At 52.0% G+C, this 17,379-nt stretch overlaps 1 protein-coding gene across 4 annotated transcripts in view; it reads right to left on the bottom strand.

Moving 5' to 3' along the window:
• Nucleotides 1-744: 744 nt before the first annotated feature.
• DLC1 (DLC1 Rho GTPase activating protein) overlaps nt 745-17,379 on the bottom strand; it is a 366,141-nt gene continuing 349,506 nt past the window's right edge. For all 4 annotated transcript variants that reach the window (XM_084877009.1, XM_084877011.1, XM_084877010.1 and 1 more), the window contains 8 exons: nt 15,489-15,648; nt 15,198-15,396; nt 12,436-12,649; nt 8,654-8,768; nt 7,235-7,453; nt 5,438-5,655; nt 4,033-4,206; nt 745-3,018 (listed from right to left, as the gene is read on the bottom strand). In XM_084877009.1, the coding sequence (XP_084733135.1) occupies nt 2,898-3,018; nt 4,033-4,206; nt 5,438-5,655; nt 7,235-7,453; nt 8,654-8,768; nt 12,436-12,649; nt 15,198-15,396; nt 15,489-15,648 (1,420 nt within the window). In that variant the 3' untranslated portion in view covers nt 745-2,897. The remainder of the gene's footprint in view (nt 3,019-4,032; nt 4,207-5,437; nt 5,656-7,234; nt 7,454-8,653; nt 8,769-12,435; nt 12,650-15,197; nt 15,397-15,488; nt 15,649-17,379) is intronic.

Here is a 17,379-nt window from a genome sequence, read left to right as displayed (position 1 = left end):
GATCGTAGCTACCCCTCCCAGTACACAGAAGCCTGTCCTAATGTTCATTAGGTGGCATTATTACTTATTATTTTAGTGCCAGTGAGGGCAGATTTTAGCTCTGAGAAGGCAGGGCCATGTCCGCCTTACACACAGCTGTCTTCAGCGTGGAGCAGAGTGTCAGGCGGACAGTAGGTGTTGACTAACTGCTTTGTGTGCCACCACCGCCATGGAAATCCGCCTGGGTGCCCATGAGTTACCGCCTGGTCCTGTAACCTCAGGAAGCCTGTTAGAAACTCCACTTCAGAACTGTTCAAACAACGGAAGTATTACGTATTTCAGGCCCAAGATACTTTGATTTTACATAGCCCCGTGGAAACCAGGCAGAGGCCAACTTAAAAAGCCTTCAGTCTGGGTGCGTCTTTTCAGAACTTAACAATGAAGTTGGGTTTCCCCCCTTTTCTATGCCCAAAGTGAATATTTGTCAAACCTCTTCTAAGATCACTATCACATCTTACCTGGGAAATGCGACAGGCTAAAAATTCCATCTCAAAGAAACTCAAGTGTAAAGAATCAGTATCCATAGCATCTCTCTACGGTTATCTATGCATCTTTGCAGGTTTAAACTTTCAAGACCCCAGTGGTTTAACAATGCCCAGCCTCTTCGATCTCAAAGAGGGCAGTGATAAGCCAAAGTGGGGGCGGCTTCAGACAGGTGGCATCCTTGGTTCTCTTCCTTCCCAAATAACAAGCGAGTTCCATCAATCCCATTTAGCAAATAACCAATTTATTAGGTGCCTACAAGTACAAACACGGAAAGCTGCTGCGGGGGAGTACAGATGTGCAGGAGGAGAGCCCCGCCCTCCGGGAGACCTCGCCATCTCGGCCACGAGTCACCGTTAGGACGTGGTGGCGATACCACTCCGGCTGACAGAGTCCTCGCCCAGGTTCACCTCCTTTGGCATCTCCTCTTGTCAGATGCGGAAGCGATCCTCTCAACAGGAGAGCCAAATCGTGGGGGGATGAACCGGTGACCGTGGCTTTGCTTAGGAGCATCTTTCGGGAGCTGTGGCGCGTGTTCTTGTAACTTGCTCAGCATCGTTTCCCAGCGGCCTCCGGAGAGCATCTCCAGGCTTCCAGAACCTTCTCCGGGGCTCCCTGGTGTGTGTGGCTCAGCTCCAGTCTGGCCTTGGGATGACGTGCTAGAACGATGCGCCTCGCAGTCTGTGGTTTTCAGGGTGGGAGGGAGGAGGATGCATTGCAGGCCAGACTCTTCCCTTAAACATTTAATAGTGCACTTACCGATTATATTCTGTACAGATACAGGGCACATTATAAACCTCTTCTCTTATTTACTTTTTCTCTTAGACTGTATTCATGTACGTGTATTTACATTAGGGGGGGAAAAACAAAAAAAGCCTTGAGGTACAAAACCCAAAAGAATATCTGAGGTATAAATACAAGTATATTTTAAATAATAATCTTTATCATGCTTAATCTATGTTTGAAAGCACAGTGGACCTGTGTACACGTGTCTTAATAGAATGGTATATACAACATACAATCTTACAAATCTGAAAGCCATTAAAATGGAATATACAAGTATATCTTCATGAAAAAACACTGATATCCAAAAATACTCAAATTTTTAACACTCTAGTCTGTCCCCACCAATTCTTCAAAGAACCTTGGAAATAACACTGACAATGGTAACTAAATTATAACAAAATAAAAATCCTTCTTGCAACTCTCATTCACACATTACTCACTTTGACCCACACTAAATAAATTCACTAATACTGTCTCTGAAGCCGACCTTTCCCATTACAGTAAAACCTGTATAAAGACCACCCTTCCAGAACTGTGCTGGGATCTTGCTTTTTTCCTGTGATACCTGTTTGCCATTACCATGAAAATATATTCCAAGGACATCATTATAAAGGAAAAGGATAGAAAAAGCAAAGCAAAAACAAAACAAAACAAAAAACAAAACAAAACAAAAACCCCACCAAAACAAAACAAAAAAAACAAAAAACAAGAGAAAAAGAAAAAAAAAAAAAAGCTGTTAAGGGCAAATGAAATTAATAAACCTGTTCAGCTTTCAAAAATGCTGTTAATAACCTACAAACAACTTGTGCAATCAGGTCTAGAGAGAAACTGTGTTTGAAACGGGAAATGCGAGTACATTCACTACAATCCCTTTGTAGGTAAAGAAGAAGTTGATGGAGGAGTCTGTTTAATAACTCAAGGAAAAAAAAAATGGACAAGGGTAGGCTGCCTGTCCCCTCAAAATAAGAGAGTTCCCTTTTAAGTTTCTGGGTGGACCCATGGGTAGTCAGCTATTCCAGGCTAAACCGAACCTGATCATCAACATCCTTCTTGGAGGCATCTCAGTGTGCCAGACACTGCGTCCCAACGTCCACATCGGTGCCATTCGACCAGCAACAAACATACACACACGTCTCTCTCTGTGCAAACCTTGTCTTCGCTCATCTCAGTGAGAACACCTGTCAAAGAGTACCAACTATTCCAGTGGATACGCCAGCCCCGCCACACGCTGCCAACACAATGACATGGGTACAACATACACCAAGATCACAAGAGAATGAAGGTATCTTCATCATCTTCTGTAAGGTATTTATAGGTTTGCTTCTCAGAAGCAACTCGCGTAAGAGTGCATTTTTTTTTTTTTGCAGTCTTCTATATTCCAGTCAAGATCTATAGAACACAGACCTTAAACCAACAGGAAGCAGCTTTGAAAAATGTATCAAATCCCTAGTCGAATATTCCTATGCTCCAACTTGCAGTTCTGTTTCAGGATGAGACGCAGAACCAGTGCTTCCAAGGACCGCGAGGGGGCGCTCTGGGGACCCAGGCCCGGAAGGTGGGGAGGCGGACACCGGGCGCTGCCTCGGCCATCACCTGGACTTGGTGTCCTTGCTTTCGGCGTGCTGGTGGCAGAACGAGTCTCGGATCTTGACAACCTCGGCTGCGCACAAATGTCCGAAAGATTTCGTGTACCACTCTGGCATGTGGCCCCTGGAACAGAGGAAAAGCGGATGGATTATTCCAGCGGAAAAGCAGCTGAAGGGAGTTGCAGATACACTTCCATTTCCTGCTATGCAACGTGTGTAAGAGAACAGGTTTGCTCTTCCTGTTCCAGGAGGGCAATCTCCTGGCCTCGCCATCACACACTCAGAACTGGTAAGTTTCCCAAGAAACTACAGATGGAGTACAACTGCTTAGGGAGCCGAGACCAGTTTGGCTCAGTGGATAGAGCGTTGGCCTGCGGACTGAAAGTTCCCGGGTTCGATTCCCGTCTAGGGCATGTACCTTGGTTGTGGGCACATCCCCAGTGGGGTGTGTGCAGGAGGCAGCTGGTCGATGTTTCTCTCTCATCCATGTTTCTAACTCTCTCTCCCTCTCTCTAAAATATCAATAAAATATATATAAAAAGAAATAATGTTAAAAAAAAAAAAAAAGCTGTTTAGGGAGAGCTGCGGCGAGTTAACAAAAATAGAGCACACGGGTGCCCCCAGAAGTGCTGAGACGTAAAGACTTCCAATGAGACATTATGGAACTCGAGAGCCACTGGGGACGGAATTCGTAGAGCTTTGATTTTTGTCTGTTATGCTGCATTGCACTACTTTTCTGATACTAATACACACTGATCTGTGGCAAAGAATAGGCAGGCCCGGCTAATTACTAAAAGGGCATGTCCCATGATTCAGACACCTTTGACCGTAAGATGAGAAAACCTTGCTTGCTCGTTCAAACTCGTATTTCCGGTGGCTTTTTACATCCATGGCAGAGGCACCGTATCCACATGACTTTAGCGCTCTATTTTCTAAACTAAAGGACCGGAAGCAGGCCGTGGTCCCCAGAGGCCAAGGAACACGAACGTGTTCCTTCAGCACCACGCTTCCCGGGGTAACCGAGATGCGCCGTGCACTCATTTAAGCCACTCTCTGCACCAGGCCCAACGTCTCCGTCTTCTCAGTCACCCTCACCATGTCAAAAAAACCCCCCCAAAAACCCAGGACCAGGACATACCGTAAGTCAGCCCTGCACATGTAGGTGAGTTTGGATTTCCCTGACCCGCAGGGCTCGATCAGATACCGGGACAGGAGCACGTTGACCCTCACCCCCACCACGGGCGCCCGGTCGTGATCCACGGACGTGAGTAGAAGGGCACATGCCCCCTTGGGCAAGTTAGTCCTCCATGTCCTGTGGAGACAAAACCAGAGGGGGAAAAAAATAAATACAACTTCCTGGAAGCCAGATGGGGCCTCACTCCCAGAGACACTGAAGGCCGGCCGGGCTCAGTGGCCGTGCTGTGTGGCCCGCCCTGCGGGAACCAGGGTGCCAGCACTCGGGACCGAGAGCTTCATCCAGAGCCACATCTCCAGGAGGCGGACCTGCTCACACTGCCAGCTCTTTCAGAGAGAACCAACCGGTCCAAAGTGTGACCGAACACCATCCTGACATCTCCCAGCTGCCGGAGAGAGAAAGCATCCGGACGAAGGCTGCTCTGTTGGAAAACTTCTGGACTAAGGATGCGACGGTTCCTCAAAGATTCTTGGAATTCCTCTCCCAATCATGTCTCCAGAGAATTATGAATTAGACATAAATCGGCCTCAGCAGCCACCCCTGGGAACCCGGATGTTATTTCCTGGCTTGGGCATCCGTCAGCTGCTTCCAACAAGAACAGCCACCCTACAAGGGGGAAGCGTCTGCCACCAGGATGCGCATCCAATGGAGTGTGCCTCTCTCTCTGAGCTCAAGTCCAAAAAGAGTCCAAACCACTTCAGGGACGGACACGCTCCTGGGATAAAAGCAGGTCTATTTTTCATATTTGCAAAGGCTCAACAACTTCAGGGAGGCATTCGTTCTATTGGGAGTAATTTTACCATCTTATTCAGCGACCCACCGGCTCACCCTGGCCACCATCACCAATTTGGGCCCGGCCAGTGTGGCTCAGTAGTTGAGTATCGACCCATGAAGTAGGAGGCCAGGGTTCAATTCCCGCTCAAGGCACAAGGCCCGGGATGCGGGCTCAATCCTCAGTAGGGCGTGTGTAGGAGGCAGCCGATCGGTGAGTCTCCCTCATTGTGGATGTGTCTATCTCTCTCTCTCTCTCTCTGATATCAATTAAAAAACACGAAACAGCCGAAACCGGTTTGGCTCAGTGGATAGAGTGTCGGCCTGTGGACTGAAAGGTCCCAGGTTCGATTCCAGTCAAGGGCACGTACTTGTGGTTGCAGGCACATCTTCAGTGGGGGTGTGCAAGAGGCAGCTGGTCGATGTTTCTCTCTCATCGACGTTTCTAACTCTCTGTCCCTCTCAATTCCTCTCTGTGTAAAATCAATAAAATATATTTAAAAAACAAACGAACAACAACAAAAAAAACCCACAAAAAAAAAAAATAAACATACATGATCAACTGAGAAGCTCTCACCTCAGAACGACGTAGTCCCGAGCAGGATGGGGCGCCATGCTGTTCTGGACGTACTGGTAAATCTCAGTCTGGCTGTCCAGGATCTCGATCACTTTGGAGTCTAACAGGTCTACGTCCCAGAGGTGCTGCTCTTTCAGAAGGCGCTTCAAGACCTCCTCGGGCGTCGCGGGGACTTCGATGGTCGACCGCCAAAGCCTCAGAGGGGGCCCTTCGCTCACCTGGAGAGAGGATGCACCTTTCAGGGCCGAGAGAACTCGCACGCACACACCCAGACTCGGAAGGCGACTCGCTAGCCCGGTGTGCGGTCGTCCGTGTGGAGGCTAACGGCCGCCTATGGCTCTAACAGGTTGCCATCCCCGAGAGTTAGGCCAGACGTGGACAGATCCGCTGGGGTCACCTCGGGTTCAGACTGTCCCATGTTCCCCTGGGATCCCTATCAGGGTCAGTGCAATCAAGGAGGACCCTTTATTTGCACCCAAGTCTGCATGGCCATCTGGACTGCCCTCCTGGCTTATTTCTTTGTGGTGGAGACAGTGTCCACAAACACCTGTGGTGGGCCTACCGGGCTAGGCCACCCAACGTGTGCCCACCCTCACAGGCGTGCAGTCCCAGCAAATCTATTTCTTCCCTGACAGCTCTCTGCTCTTCAAAAGGCCAAGAGTAGAGTGGACTCCCATCCAAGTACTAATCAGGCCCGACTATAGTGGGGGGGAGAAATAAATAAATAAAACCTGTTAAAATAAAATAAAAAATAAAAAAAAAAAAAAAGATCAGGCCGGCAGGGGGTTACGGGTGATTAGGCCAGCAGGGAGGGAAGCTGGGGGTGAGATCAGGCTGGCAGGGAAGAGCAGTTGGGGGGGGGGGGGGAGGAGGGGCAACCAGGCCAGCAGGGGAGGGCAGTTGGGGGCAAGATCAGCCAGCAGGGGGTGAGATCAGGCCAAGAGGGGAGGGCAGTTGGGGGTGAGATGAGGCTGGCAGGGGAGGGCAGTTAGGGGCAATCAGGCAGGCAGGAAGGTGAGCAGTTAGAAGCCAAGAGTCACAGATTGCAAGAGGGATGTCCGTCTGCTGGTCAGAGATTCCGCAAGGGGTCCCCAATTGGAAAAGATGCAGATTGGGCTGAGGGAACCCCCCCTCATGCACGAATTTCGTACACTGGGCCACTAGTTTATGTTATGAAATATAAATCACAACTGTTGGTTTAAATTAGGGGTGTCGAACTCAATCAGAGAAGGGGCCAAAATCTAAAATCCAGCCTAAATCGCGGGCCGAATGGTTTACTGAACAGTCATAAACTGACAATGTCATAAACTGACAGTGGAGTGCAGTGATGACAGCGCAGTGCGGGCCACATTGCAAGGCCTGGCGGGCTGGATTTGGCCCGAGGGCCTTGTGTTTGACACATGTGGTTTAAATTTTGACAATAAACAAAAGACTTAAAAAAAAAAAAAAAAGAGTAGAGTGGAGCGTGCAAGGGGACACTGACCAAGCTATGGAAAAACCCAAGCCGCTCTGCAAGGCCTCAGCCCCACACCCTGGTAAAGCACTCCGGGGCACTCTGGTGCGATGCCATGGAAGCAGGACTGCATCAGCTGTCTGATTCCTCTGACAGGCATTCCTCGCTGGGCTGGCGCCCGCTCTCACCTGGGGGTCTGAATCCCCTGGCCGCCCAGCTCTGCAGGAGAGGGGACGGGTGCCAGGTCCCCACGCAGAGCTGTGTGGGCAACAGAGTCTCGTCCCTAAGGAGCCCAAGGCCTGACCCCCGGAACTCCACTGGCTGACGGCAGAGGGACGACCTACCTTCTTATAGGACAGCTCGGCCTGCTCGGACGTGGAGCAGCTGACCCAGCCTTTGAACTTGTCTTTGACCTCCTTGAACAGGCTGTCCACGCAGTCCTGCAGGAAGTGCTGGTAGTCGGTGGACTCGTCGGTGCAGAGGCGTCCCAGCGCCTCGAGAGTGAGAGGCTTCAGCTCCTGCTCAGTGTAGGAGTTGCGACATCGGCTCATTTCCTCAGGAACCTGCGAGGAACACGAGACCAAAAGGAGGTTGGGGGATGCCCTCGCCGGTTTGGCTCCGGGGATAGAGTACCCCGGCCTGTGGACTGGGGAGTCCTGGGTTCGATTCCGGTCAAGGGCACGTGCCCAGGTTGTGGGCTTGATCCCCAGTAGGGGGCGTGCAGAAGGCAGCCAATAATGGATTCTCTCTCATCAATGAGGTTTCTATCTCTCTCCCCCTCTCCTCCCTGAAATTAATAAACACACATTTTTAAAAAAGGAAGTTAGTCCACCTGCACACACTGTCGTTGTCCAGCGGGGAAGGGACAGGGCAGAAACCAGGCTGGGTCCCCAAGGTGGTGCAGGCAGTCCAATCCCCATTCCCAATAGCTGGAGGATGTCCCGCCTACCTCACATGCTATCACGAGGCTATGGATACCTCATTCCAGTGTAAGGTATCTGAGAAGTCACGTAGCAGGTAAGTGACTAACACAGGGCTTACACTGATGAAGGCACGTGTCTCAGATACAGTATTTACTGCATGAAATTTGTTGCTTTTATAAGGGGTATGGAGGTAGGCATTTCATTAAGTATACTACCTCTACTTGGCTTATGTTGTGATATACCATGTTTCCCCGAAAATAAGACATCTTCCGAAAATAAGACCTACTTACAGGTTTCCTTCCGAGTGAAATATAAGGCATCCCCCCGAAAATAAGGCCCCCCCCAGGCTAAACAGGAGAGATTTGGTCCACTGATTCTGAAAGAAATGGAGTCACAAGAAATTCACCAGGAAATTCAGGAATTGGATTGTTATGATGATGTTCCAGAAGATGATGACATGATTGTCATTGAATAAATGAGTAAATTCTTGATACTGTAGGATTCTCAGTTTGTCTGGTTTGTGTTGACAACTACCGTACCACCGTATACAGGTAATAAATTTCCTTTATTTTCATTTAACAATAAATGTGTACCGTATTCTTCTTCATGGAAAAATAAGACGTCCCCTGAAAATAAAACCTAGCGCATCTTTGGGAGCAAAAATTAATATAAGACACTGTCTTATTTTCGGGGAAACAGGGTATATATAATGAGACACTGTTGGGTTCTGCATATGCGCTCTCCAGCTGGGGAAGAGATCTTGTGGTAAGATGGATGCACCTGCAATTTCGTCCCTACCCACGTCATCCTTACCAAACAGCAAACCCCCCAAGTCCTCACCTGGAAAAGCTTCTTGCACTCAGCAATCATATGGGCCAGCCCTTGAGTGGCAGCAAGGTTTTCATTCAAATCTTTCTGATCTGGTTTGCCCAAGCTCTGTTTTCTTTGCATTACCCTGGGCGGAAGAAACAGGAGGGGAAAGGGTCAAATATTTACCTATTTTTAAATCAACGCGTGAGTTAAGGACACCCAAAGGAGAGAATGAACAGCTCACTGGAGCCTACCTGCCATGAAAGAGTTCAAGAGAACTTTTATTATTTTTAAAAATTTATTGTTCAAAGTATTACAGATGTCCTCTTTCTCCCCCATTGACCCCCTGTGGCTGGCACCTGCCTCCTTTCTCCTCCCCTCCCCATCCCAGACCTATTATCAGTGTCCGTGGGTTATGCACATATGCATAGAAATTCTTTGATTAATCTCCCTTCCCACCCACCCGATCAAGAGAGCTTTACTTTGGTCTCTAGAATTTTTCAGTTTTATCAACACCCCCCCCCCCCCCCCACACACACACACACACGAAAAGAGACCTTTTCAAGGATATCTAGGCTCTTTAGATATCCCAGCACGTTAAGTAGGCTATTTAGTACCTAGGGGAGCTGGTAGGTCTGTGGGTTTGTGCCAGGGAGGGAGGGGCAGTGAGAAGGGTGTGGGTGGGAGGTGCCGGACCCTGGGGTAAAGTGTCCCCATTCTTCTCAGTCCAGATAACCAGGGCCCCTCCCAAAGGTGAGGGGAAATCCATTGTTTCCTCAAGGTTCTGCTTTAATCTTATCTGATCTCTCTCTGAGGCTCCTCTGTTCTCTATCCCATTGAAGCTGGACCGCTAGGGGCATGGGGGGTGGGCTGGTGTGGGGGTCCATGGAGGGGAAAAGGGGGAAATAAGTAATACTTTCAACAATAAAGATTAAAAAAAAAAAAAAAAAAAAAGCTGAAATGCTTATCAACAATCAAGGATCTTTAAGCACTGCCTGGTTTCCAGAAGCAAAACTACTTCAGCAAGCACCAGGCCCCGGCTTCTAGCTCAGACCATGAGGCCTTGATGAGAAGTATTCTCAGAAGTCAGAGGCTCCCACTGGCTCTGCACTTCTCCGTTCCAGGCCCGGGCCAGCTACTTCCTCGGCTGGCCTCCCGCAGCCCCACTGTCCCCTCCTGGAGAGCGGAGGCGCCGTTATCATCCTCGCCTCCTGCGATTGTTCCGAGGGTTCAGGGAGAGTTTTATGAAGGTCAAGGGTGCAGTCGCGTGACTGGGACGGACTAAGTGCTGAGCAAACATGGTCTTGGTTCCTTCCCAGATTCCCCGGCTTCTCCTATAACCACGCCACTCCCGCCTTGCAGGCATCGGAGGAGAAACTCCGCAAACCATGGGCTGAACTTAAAGCTTGCGGGCTCTGCCTTATGCTCAGTTCTCTTAGCTCTGGCTACTTCCTCTCAATCGTCGGCCCCGGCCAGGAGCTGGGCTCCTCTGGCCCCATGGGCACCAAGGCTGGGCCTATGTGTCTCCCCCGGCCCCATGTTTAGGTCAGTACATCTGGGCTCTGCTGGCAGAGGGTGATGACAGCGTCACAGAGGGCTCTGGGCGACACTGGCCGTACACTCCCATGCTGAAGCATGAACCTTTCTTTCTCCCCCTAGAGCCATGGTCGGCAAACTGTGGCTCTTTGGCCCCTTGAGTGTGGCTCTTCCACAAAATACCAGGGGGCCTATTTTGAAGATGTGGCGTTAGAAGAAGTTTAAGTTTAAAAAATTTGGCTCTCAAAAAGAAATTTCAGCCGAAACCGGTTTGGCTCAGTGGAAAGAGCGTTGTCCTGCGGATTGAAAGCTCCCGGGTTCGATTCTGGTCAAGGGCATGTACCTTGGTTGCAGGCACATCCTCAGTGGGGGGTGTGCAGGAGGCAGCCGATTGAGATCATAAGGTGACCAGACGTCCCGATTTTCAACAATTTGCGCCGCGGCGTTTGAAAAAACTGTTAAAAATTGGGACTGTCCCGCCAAAAGCAGGACGTCTGATCACCTTAGTCACGTGGGCTGCGGGGGAAGAAGATCCATCTCCTATTTGCTTGCCTTAGGAGGGAACCCCACGAGAACACGGGGACATGGGGAGGGAACCCCACGAGAACATGAGGAGGGGACCCCACGAGAACACGGGGACCTGGGGAGGGAACCCCACGAGAACACGGGGACATGAGGAGGGAACCCCAGGAGAACACGGGGGCATGAAGAGGGAACCCCACGAGAACACGGGGACATGAGGAGGGAACCCCAGGAGAACACGGGGACATGGGGAGTGAACCCCACGAGAACACGGGGGCATGAGGAGGGAACCCCACGAGAACACGGGGACATGGGGAGGGAACCCCACGAGAACACGGGGGCATGAGGAGGGAACCCCACGAGAACACGGGGACATGAGGAGGGAACCCCACGAGAACACGGGGACATGAGGAGGGAACCCCAGGAGACCACGGGGACATGAGGAGGGAACCCCACGAGAACACGGGGACATGAGGAGGGAACCCCACGAGAACACGGGGGCATGAGGAGGGAACCCCACGAGAACACGGGGACATGAGGAGGGAACCCCACGAGAACACGGGACATGGGGAGTGAACCCCACGAGAACACGGGACATGAGGAGGGAACCCCAGGAGAACACGGGGACATGGGGAGTGAACCCCACGAGAACACGGGGACATGAGGAGGGAACCCCACGAGAACACGGGACATGAGGAGGGAACCCCAGGAGAACACGGGGACATGGGGAGTGAACCCCACGAGAACACGGGGACATGGGGAGTGAACCCCACGAGAACACGGGGACATGGGGAGGGAACCCCACGAGAACACGGGGGCATGAGGAGGGAACCCCACGAGAACACGGGGACATGGGGAGGGGACCCCACGAGAACACGGGGGCATGAGGAGGGAACCCCACGAGAACACGGGGACATGGGGAGGGGACCCCACGAGAACACGGGGGCATGAGGAGGGAACCTTAGGAGAACACGGGGACATGAGGAGGGAACCCCACGAGAACACGGGGACATGAGGAGGGAACCCCACGAGAACACGGGGACATGAGGAGGGAACCCCACGAGAACACGGGGGCATGAGGAGGGAACCCCAGGAGAACACGAGGACATGAGGAGGGGACCACAGGAGAACACGGGGGCATGAGGAGGGAACCTCAGGAGAACACGGGGGCATGAGGAGGGAACCCCAGGAGAACACGGGGGCATGAAGAGGGGACCCCATGAGATCACGGGGGCATGAGGAGGGGACCCCACGAGAACACGGGGACATGAGGAGGGAACCCCAGGAGAACACGGGGACATGAGGGAACCCCACGAGAACACGGGGACATGAGGAGGGAACCCCAGGAGAACACGGGGACATGGGGAGTGAACCCCACGAGAACACGGGACATGAGGAGGGAACCCCAGGAGAACACGGGGACATGGGGAGGGAACCCCACGAGAACACGGGGGCATGAGGAGGGAACCCCACGAGAACACGGGGACATGAGGAGGGAACCCCACGAGAACACGGGGGCATGAGGAGGGAACCCCACGAGAACACGGGGACATGGGGAGGGGACCCCACGAGAACACGGGGGCATGAGGAGGGAACCCCAGGAGAACACGGGGACATGAGGAGGGAACCCCACGAGAACACGGGGACATGGGGAGGGAACCCCAGGAGAACACGGGGACATGAGGGAACCCCACGAGAACACGGGAGAGCCCCCGAAGGGGAGCATCGTGATGCGTGTGCCGGCCCGGGCCTACCTGGGGGAGGAGTTCTCCCGCTTCAGGGTGTTGAGGTGGAAGAGCGAGGGCGCCAGGCACACGGCCAGGTTGGTGGGCGTCATCTGGTTCTCCTTCACCGCGGCCGTCACGTCGCTCAGGAAGTACAGCAGCGTCTGCAGCACCTCCCGGTTCTCGTCCGGCAGCAGCATGATGGCCGCCTTGATGGCCTGCAGGCGCTGGTCCTTGGGCACATCTGCAAACACCAGCGTTTTCCCGTCAGCCACGGGCATCGAGGGAAACGTCCCAAAGCAAACACATCAGCATCAAAGCCCCGGCCCGCCCCGAGCAAGCACTCGAGGGGAGTGCACTCGAGGTGAAGAGGGGAGAAATGAGGGCCGCACCAGCGTCACTGCCCTCGAGTGTTTCCTGCTGGAGGCGGCGAGATGTTTGAAACACCCACCCTGCCAGCACACGCCTGAGCCCACCCCCGAGCTCGGCCCCCGACGGGGCCTGCTGGTTCAGTTTGCAGAACACTTTTTCTCTCCCAGTACTTCTTAGAAAATCCCGATTCATCCTTCTGCGTTTCTGAAGGACAATCTGCGCTTATACTCTGGTGCAGTGTCAACAAAACATCTTAGCTAAGGCATGTGTCCGAGGGGAAGGCCGGAGTTTTCCTCATCTTTCCTATAAAACGTTCCGGAGCTCCGGGAACTTGGACACTAGTAGCTCATTATTATTATTTTTTAAAAATATATTTCATTGATTTTTTACAGAGAGGAAGAGAGAGGGATAGAGAGTTAGGAACATCCATGAGAGAGAAACATCGACCAGCTGCCCCCTGCACACCCTCTACCAGGGATGTGCCCGCAACTAAGATACATGCCCTTGACTGGAATTGAACCCGGGACCCTTGAGTCAGCAGGCCGGCCGACACTCTATCCACTGAGCCAAACCGGTTTCGGCTATCACTCATTCCTGAAGTAGAAAAAGGAAGCTGCTCAAATATTCAGCCAATGTAAACAACAGACGTATGTGACCAGCGATTTCTTTAAGCTTCAGAAAGGCTACGGAGAGGCTATGATAGAAACACGGGCCTGAGAACGAGGCCCAGGAACTAGTGCACACGTAGGAAATGCTGCAACCAGCCCTAACCGGTTTGGCTCAGTGGATAGAGCGTTGGCCTGCGGACTGAAGGGTCCTGGGTTCGATTCCAGTCAAGGGCATGTACCTTGGTTGCGGGCACATCCCCAGTAAGGGGTGTGCAGGAGGCAACTGATGGATGTTTCTCTCTCATCGATGTTTCTGGCTCTCAATCCCTCTCCCTTCCTCTCTGTTAAAAAAAAAAAATCAATAAAATATATTTTAAAAAAAGAAAATGCTGGAGCCAGCCTTCGGGCCCCCTTTCCCAGGCCAAGCTCTCTCTCAGAAAGGCACGTGGTGGAAAAACCGAGTCACCCAGACGCAGCGCCATTGGCCGAGCCGGTTAAACAGCGCCATGGTTACCACACACAACAAATACCTTGGCGGGGAAAATGTGACCTGTGTTTTCATAAAACCTTGAAAGGATGAAACAAATAATGAAATAACCCAGACCAGCTCCATTTCTCATAAAAGAGAGTCCAGCGCGCCAGCAGCTCAAGGCGATGGGAACGCGGAGAGGACTGCTTTCCAGTGACAGGGCCGGACCACAACCCGGAGCCAGGACAGCACCGGCTGTGAGAGCCGTCATCCCGATCCTCATCCTTCATGTAGGTGACTGTTTGCTTTAAGCTCTACTTAAAAAGTGTGAGGGGCACGGGCATTGTGTTCCCAAGTATTTCTGGCAGTTGCCGAGAAGAAGAACAGAAAAGGATTATTTATTCATTGAACATCAAGATAAAAGACACAGACACCTGGGAAGTTTTAAACACAGCAGGTCCTGATGGAGGGATGTGAGGCAACTGAAATTTCCATTCAGAAGATGGAGAGAGAGAGAGAGATCTCGGTACCTGCCCTTTTAAGCTTCTTAGGAAACCTGGTGCTAGAAACTGATGGGAGACTGAGCTCCAGGACAGAAGGTGAAAATGTGCAATTGCTTCAATAATGGGAGAATGATGACATTCCATAGGTATACAGAAACCCTGTCCACAAACGAGGCAAGGAAGAAATTGATAATGTGTGTTTCCAGGAGGCCATCAAGTGGGTCCAAAAGAATGACACCACAGGAAGCCAGAGGTACCCGGCTGGTGTAGCTCAGTGGCTGAGCATTGAACCAGGAACTAAGAGGCCACTGGTTCGATTCTGGGTCAGGGCACCTGCCCGGGTTGTGGGCCTGATCCCCTCTAAAGGGGGCGTGTGCAGGAGGCACACGGTCAATGATTCTCTCTCATCATTGATGTTTCTACCTCCCTCTAAAATAAATAAATAACTAAATATTTTTTAAAAATTCAGAGAATGCATATAAAAATCTGAACTTATGGTTTCTCTTTTTTATTTTTAAGATATATATTTTACTGATTTTTTTTTTACAGAGAGGAAGGGAGAGGGATAGAGAGTCAGAGACGATGAGAGTAACATCGATCAGCTGCCTCCTGCACAACTCCTACTGGGGATGTGCCTGCAACCAAGGTACATGCCCTTGATTGGAATCGAACCTGGGACCTTCCAGTCCGCAGGCTGACACTCTATCCACTGAGCCAAACCGGTTAGGGCTGGTTTCTCTCTCTCTCTCTTTTTTTTTTTTTTTAAAAGGAAGCTAGAGTTTTTCGTTGGTCCCATTTCTTCCCACCTCCAACCAGGGTTAAGACCCAAGAATCACTCACACTGGTAGATCTGCAGGAAGGTTTCCGAGAGTTTGTTGGTCATGAGCGGCTCCGGGAGATCTCGGAAATACTGCTTCAACATGTCAGCCACGTCGTAAGCGGACTGCCCCTCGTAGCTGACACAGTCGAGGGCACTCTCGTTCATCTGGCGCAGGGCCTGGATCCGGGACTTAACGCCCGACTTCCTGAAGAGCCCAACCTGTGGGAAGGAGAAGAACACGGAGGGCGGAGATGGAAGCCGCGCCTTCGCGACAGAGCTCGGGGGAGACCAGGCCCCGCAGCGGCTCTCACCTGGTCCAGGCAGTGGTTGCGGAGGTAGCGCATGGCCTGCTGGATGCTCTGGGGCAGGGGCTGGCCCGAGCGCTGCACGTTCACGGTCAAGGGGACGCCGAACACGTTCCGGTCCTTGTAGTCGGGAACCTTGATCCTCTTCATGAACTTGGGCACGGCCCTGTGTAAGGAACGGCGGAGGGGAGGCGAGGTGTTTACTTGTCTGCCTGCTCTGGTCCATCTCAGCAGGCCAACCCCATGGGCCACGAAGGTGGCTATTCACACGTAAGTGACGTAAAATTAGTAAATCGGATCCTCAGCAGCACCAGCCACATTTCAAGCACTCGCTGGCCGTCTGTGGCCAGCAGCGACACTCCTGGGCTGGGCAAATTTAGAACATTTCCGCCATCCCAGACAGGTCCGCTGGAGGTGCTGTGTGAGGCCAGCCACCCTGTCTCAGGAAGGATTCTCCTTCCACTGTGAACGCTGAGAATCGGGTCTGTATTATTTTTTAATCGACTTTTTATTTAGAGATAGGGAGGGAGAGAGAGAGAGAGAAAAACACCGATTGATTGTTCCACGTATTTCGGCGTTCATTGGCTGATTTTTGTATGTGCCCTGACTGGGGATCGAACCCGAATCTTGGTATATTGGGATGATGCTCTAACCAACTGAGCTACCTGGCCAGGGGCGCATTGACATCCTAAGGTTACTGATGGGCTTCCTTAGCAAATGGTGGCACGGGAAGAAACAGAGGCAGAAGACACCCTGCCAGGCCCTCCTTCGGCGCCTAACAGAGTGTGAAAAACAGGTTCCCCTTCTTTGTGAAAACGGACAAGAACAATTTCTAAGTTCTTCACGAGAACCAAAGTGTTTAGGGTAAAAAGGGCCAGCCCAGCTGGTGTGGCTCAGTGGTCGACCCATGAACTAGGATAGAAGGTCACACAGTTCGATTCCCAGGCAGGGCACATGCCCAGGTGGCAGGCTCAATCCCCACTTGGGGATGGGGGCAAGAGGCAGCTGATCCATGATTCTCTCTCATCATTGATGTTCCTATCTCTCTCTCTCTCTCATCTCTCTTCGTCTCTGAAACCAATAAAATAAAAAGAAAAGAAAAATAAGGATCAGGCAAGGCTGGATGACAGAAACAGCAAATACAGGATGCTGGTCAAACACAGGGACCCCAACTCCAGAGCTCAGCAATGTGGGGCCACGCTCATGACCTGACATCAAAACCACCCTCCCGCTGCCGAGCGGGGGACAGAACGCCTCCAGGTGCCGAGGAAGACGGAAAAAAGAACAAGGAGGGTTTTGTGACCCGAGAGCGGGTCCGCCCCGCAGAATCCCCAACAGCAGGAAACCAGTGTCACGCCTCTGACGCTGTCAGGCTCGACAAACGCCCTCTGTGCGCGGGACACGTGAGGGCCAGGACTAACAGGAAAAGAATTTTCTGGGTCGGATTTCTCCCCGCCCCGGGGACCCCACAATGCCAGGCTTTTTACAGGCTGGTCTTGACTCACTGGAAAAACTGACCAGAACTCCAGAAGGATTATGGACTCGCAGATGCTTGAGGGTTTGGTGGAAAGGGGGGGGGGCGGACCGCTCATGAGCGGCGAGAATGTGAACTATGCAGTTTTAAATAGCCAGCGGGGAAATGGGACTCTCCGCCCAGGGGCACCCGGCAGGGGGGGGCCTTGACTTCTGGGCCAATCCCAACAGCCACAACACCACGGCACTGTTTATAGCTGCGGGAGAGGCAGGGCCGAGACGCGGGGCCCAATGTGTATCTCCATTCGGTTAAGTCCACGGGACCACGGCTGAGGCGCGGGCATAATGCCGGCTTTGTCGGGGGCACCGGGGCCCGGCGGCGGCGGAATGCGCAGGGAACACATTACCGTCGCCGCCGAGAATC

The sequence above is a fragment of the Pipistrellus hanaki genome (genome assembly GCF_964339955.1).
Source record: "Pipistrellus hanaki genome assembly, chromosome: 3".
NCBI classification, from domain to species: Eukaryota; Metazoa; Chordata; class Mammalia; order Chiroptera; family Vespertilionidae; genus Pipistrellus; species Pipistrellus hanaki.
Note: the sequence above shows the minus strand (reverse complement) of the source record. Positions and strands in the feature narration are given on the sequence as shown.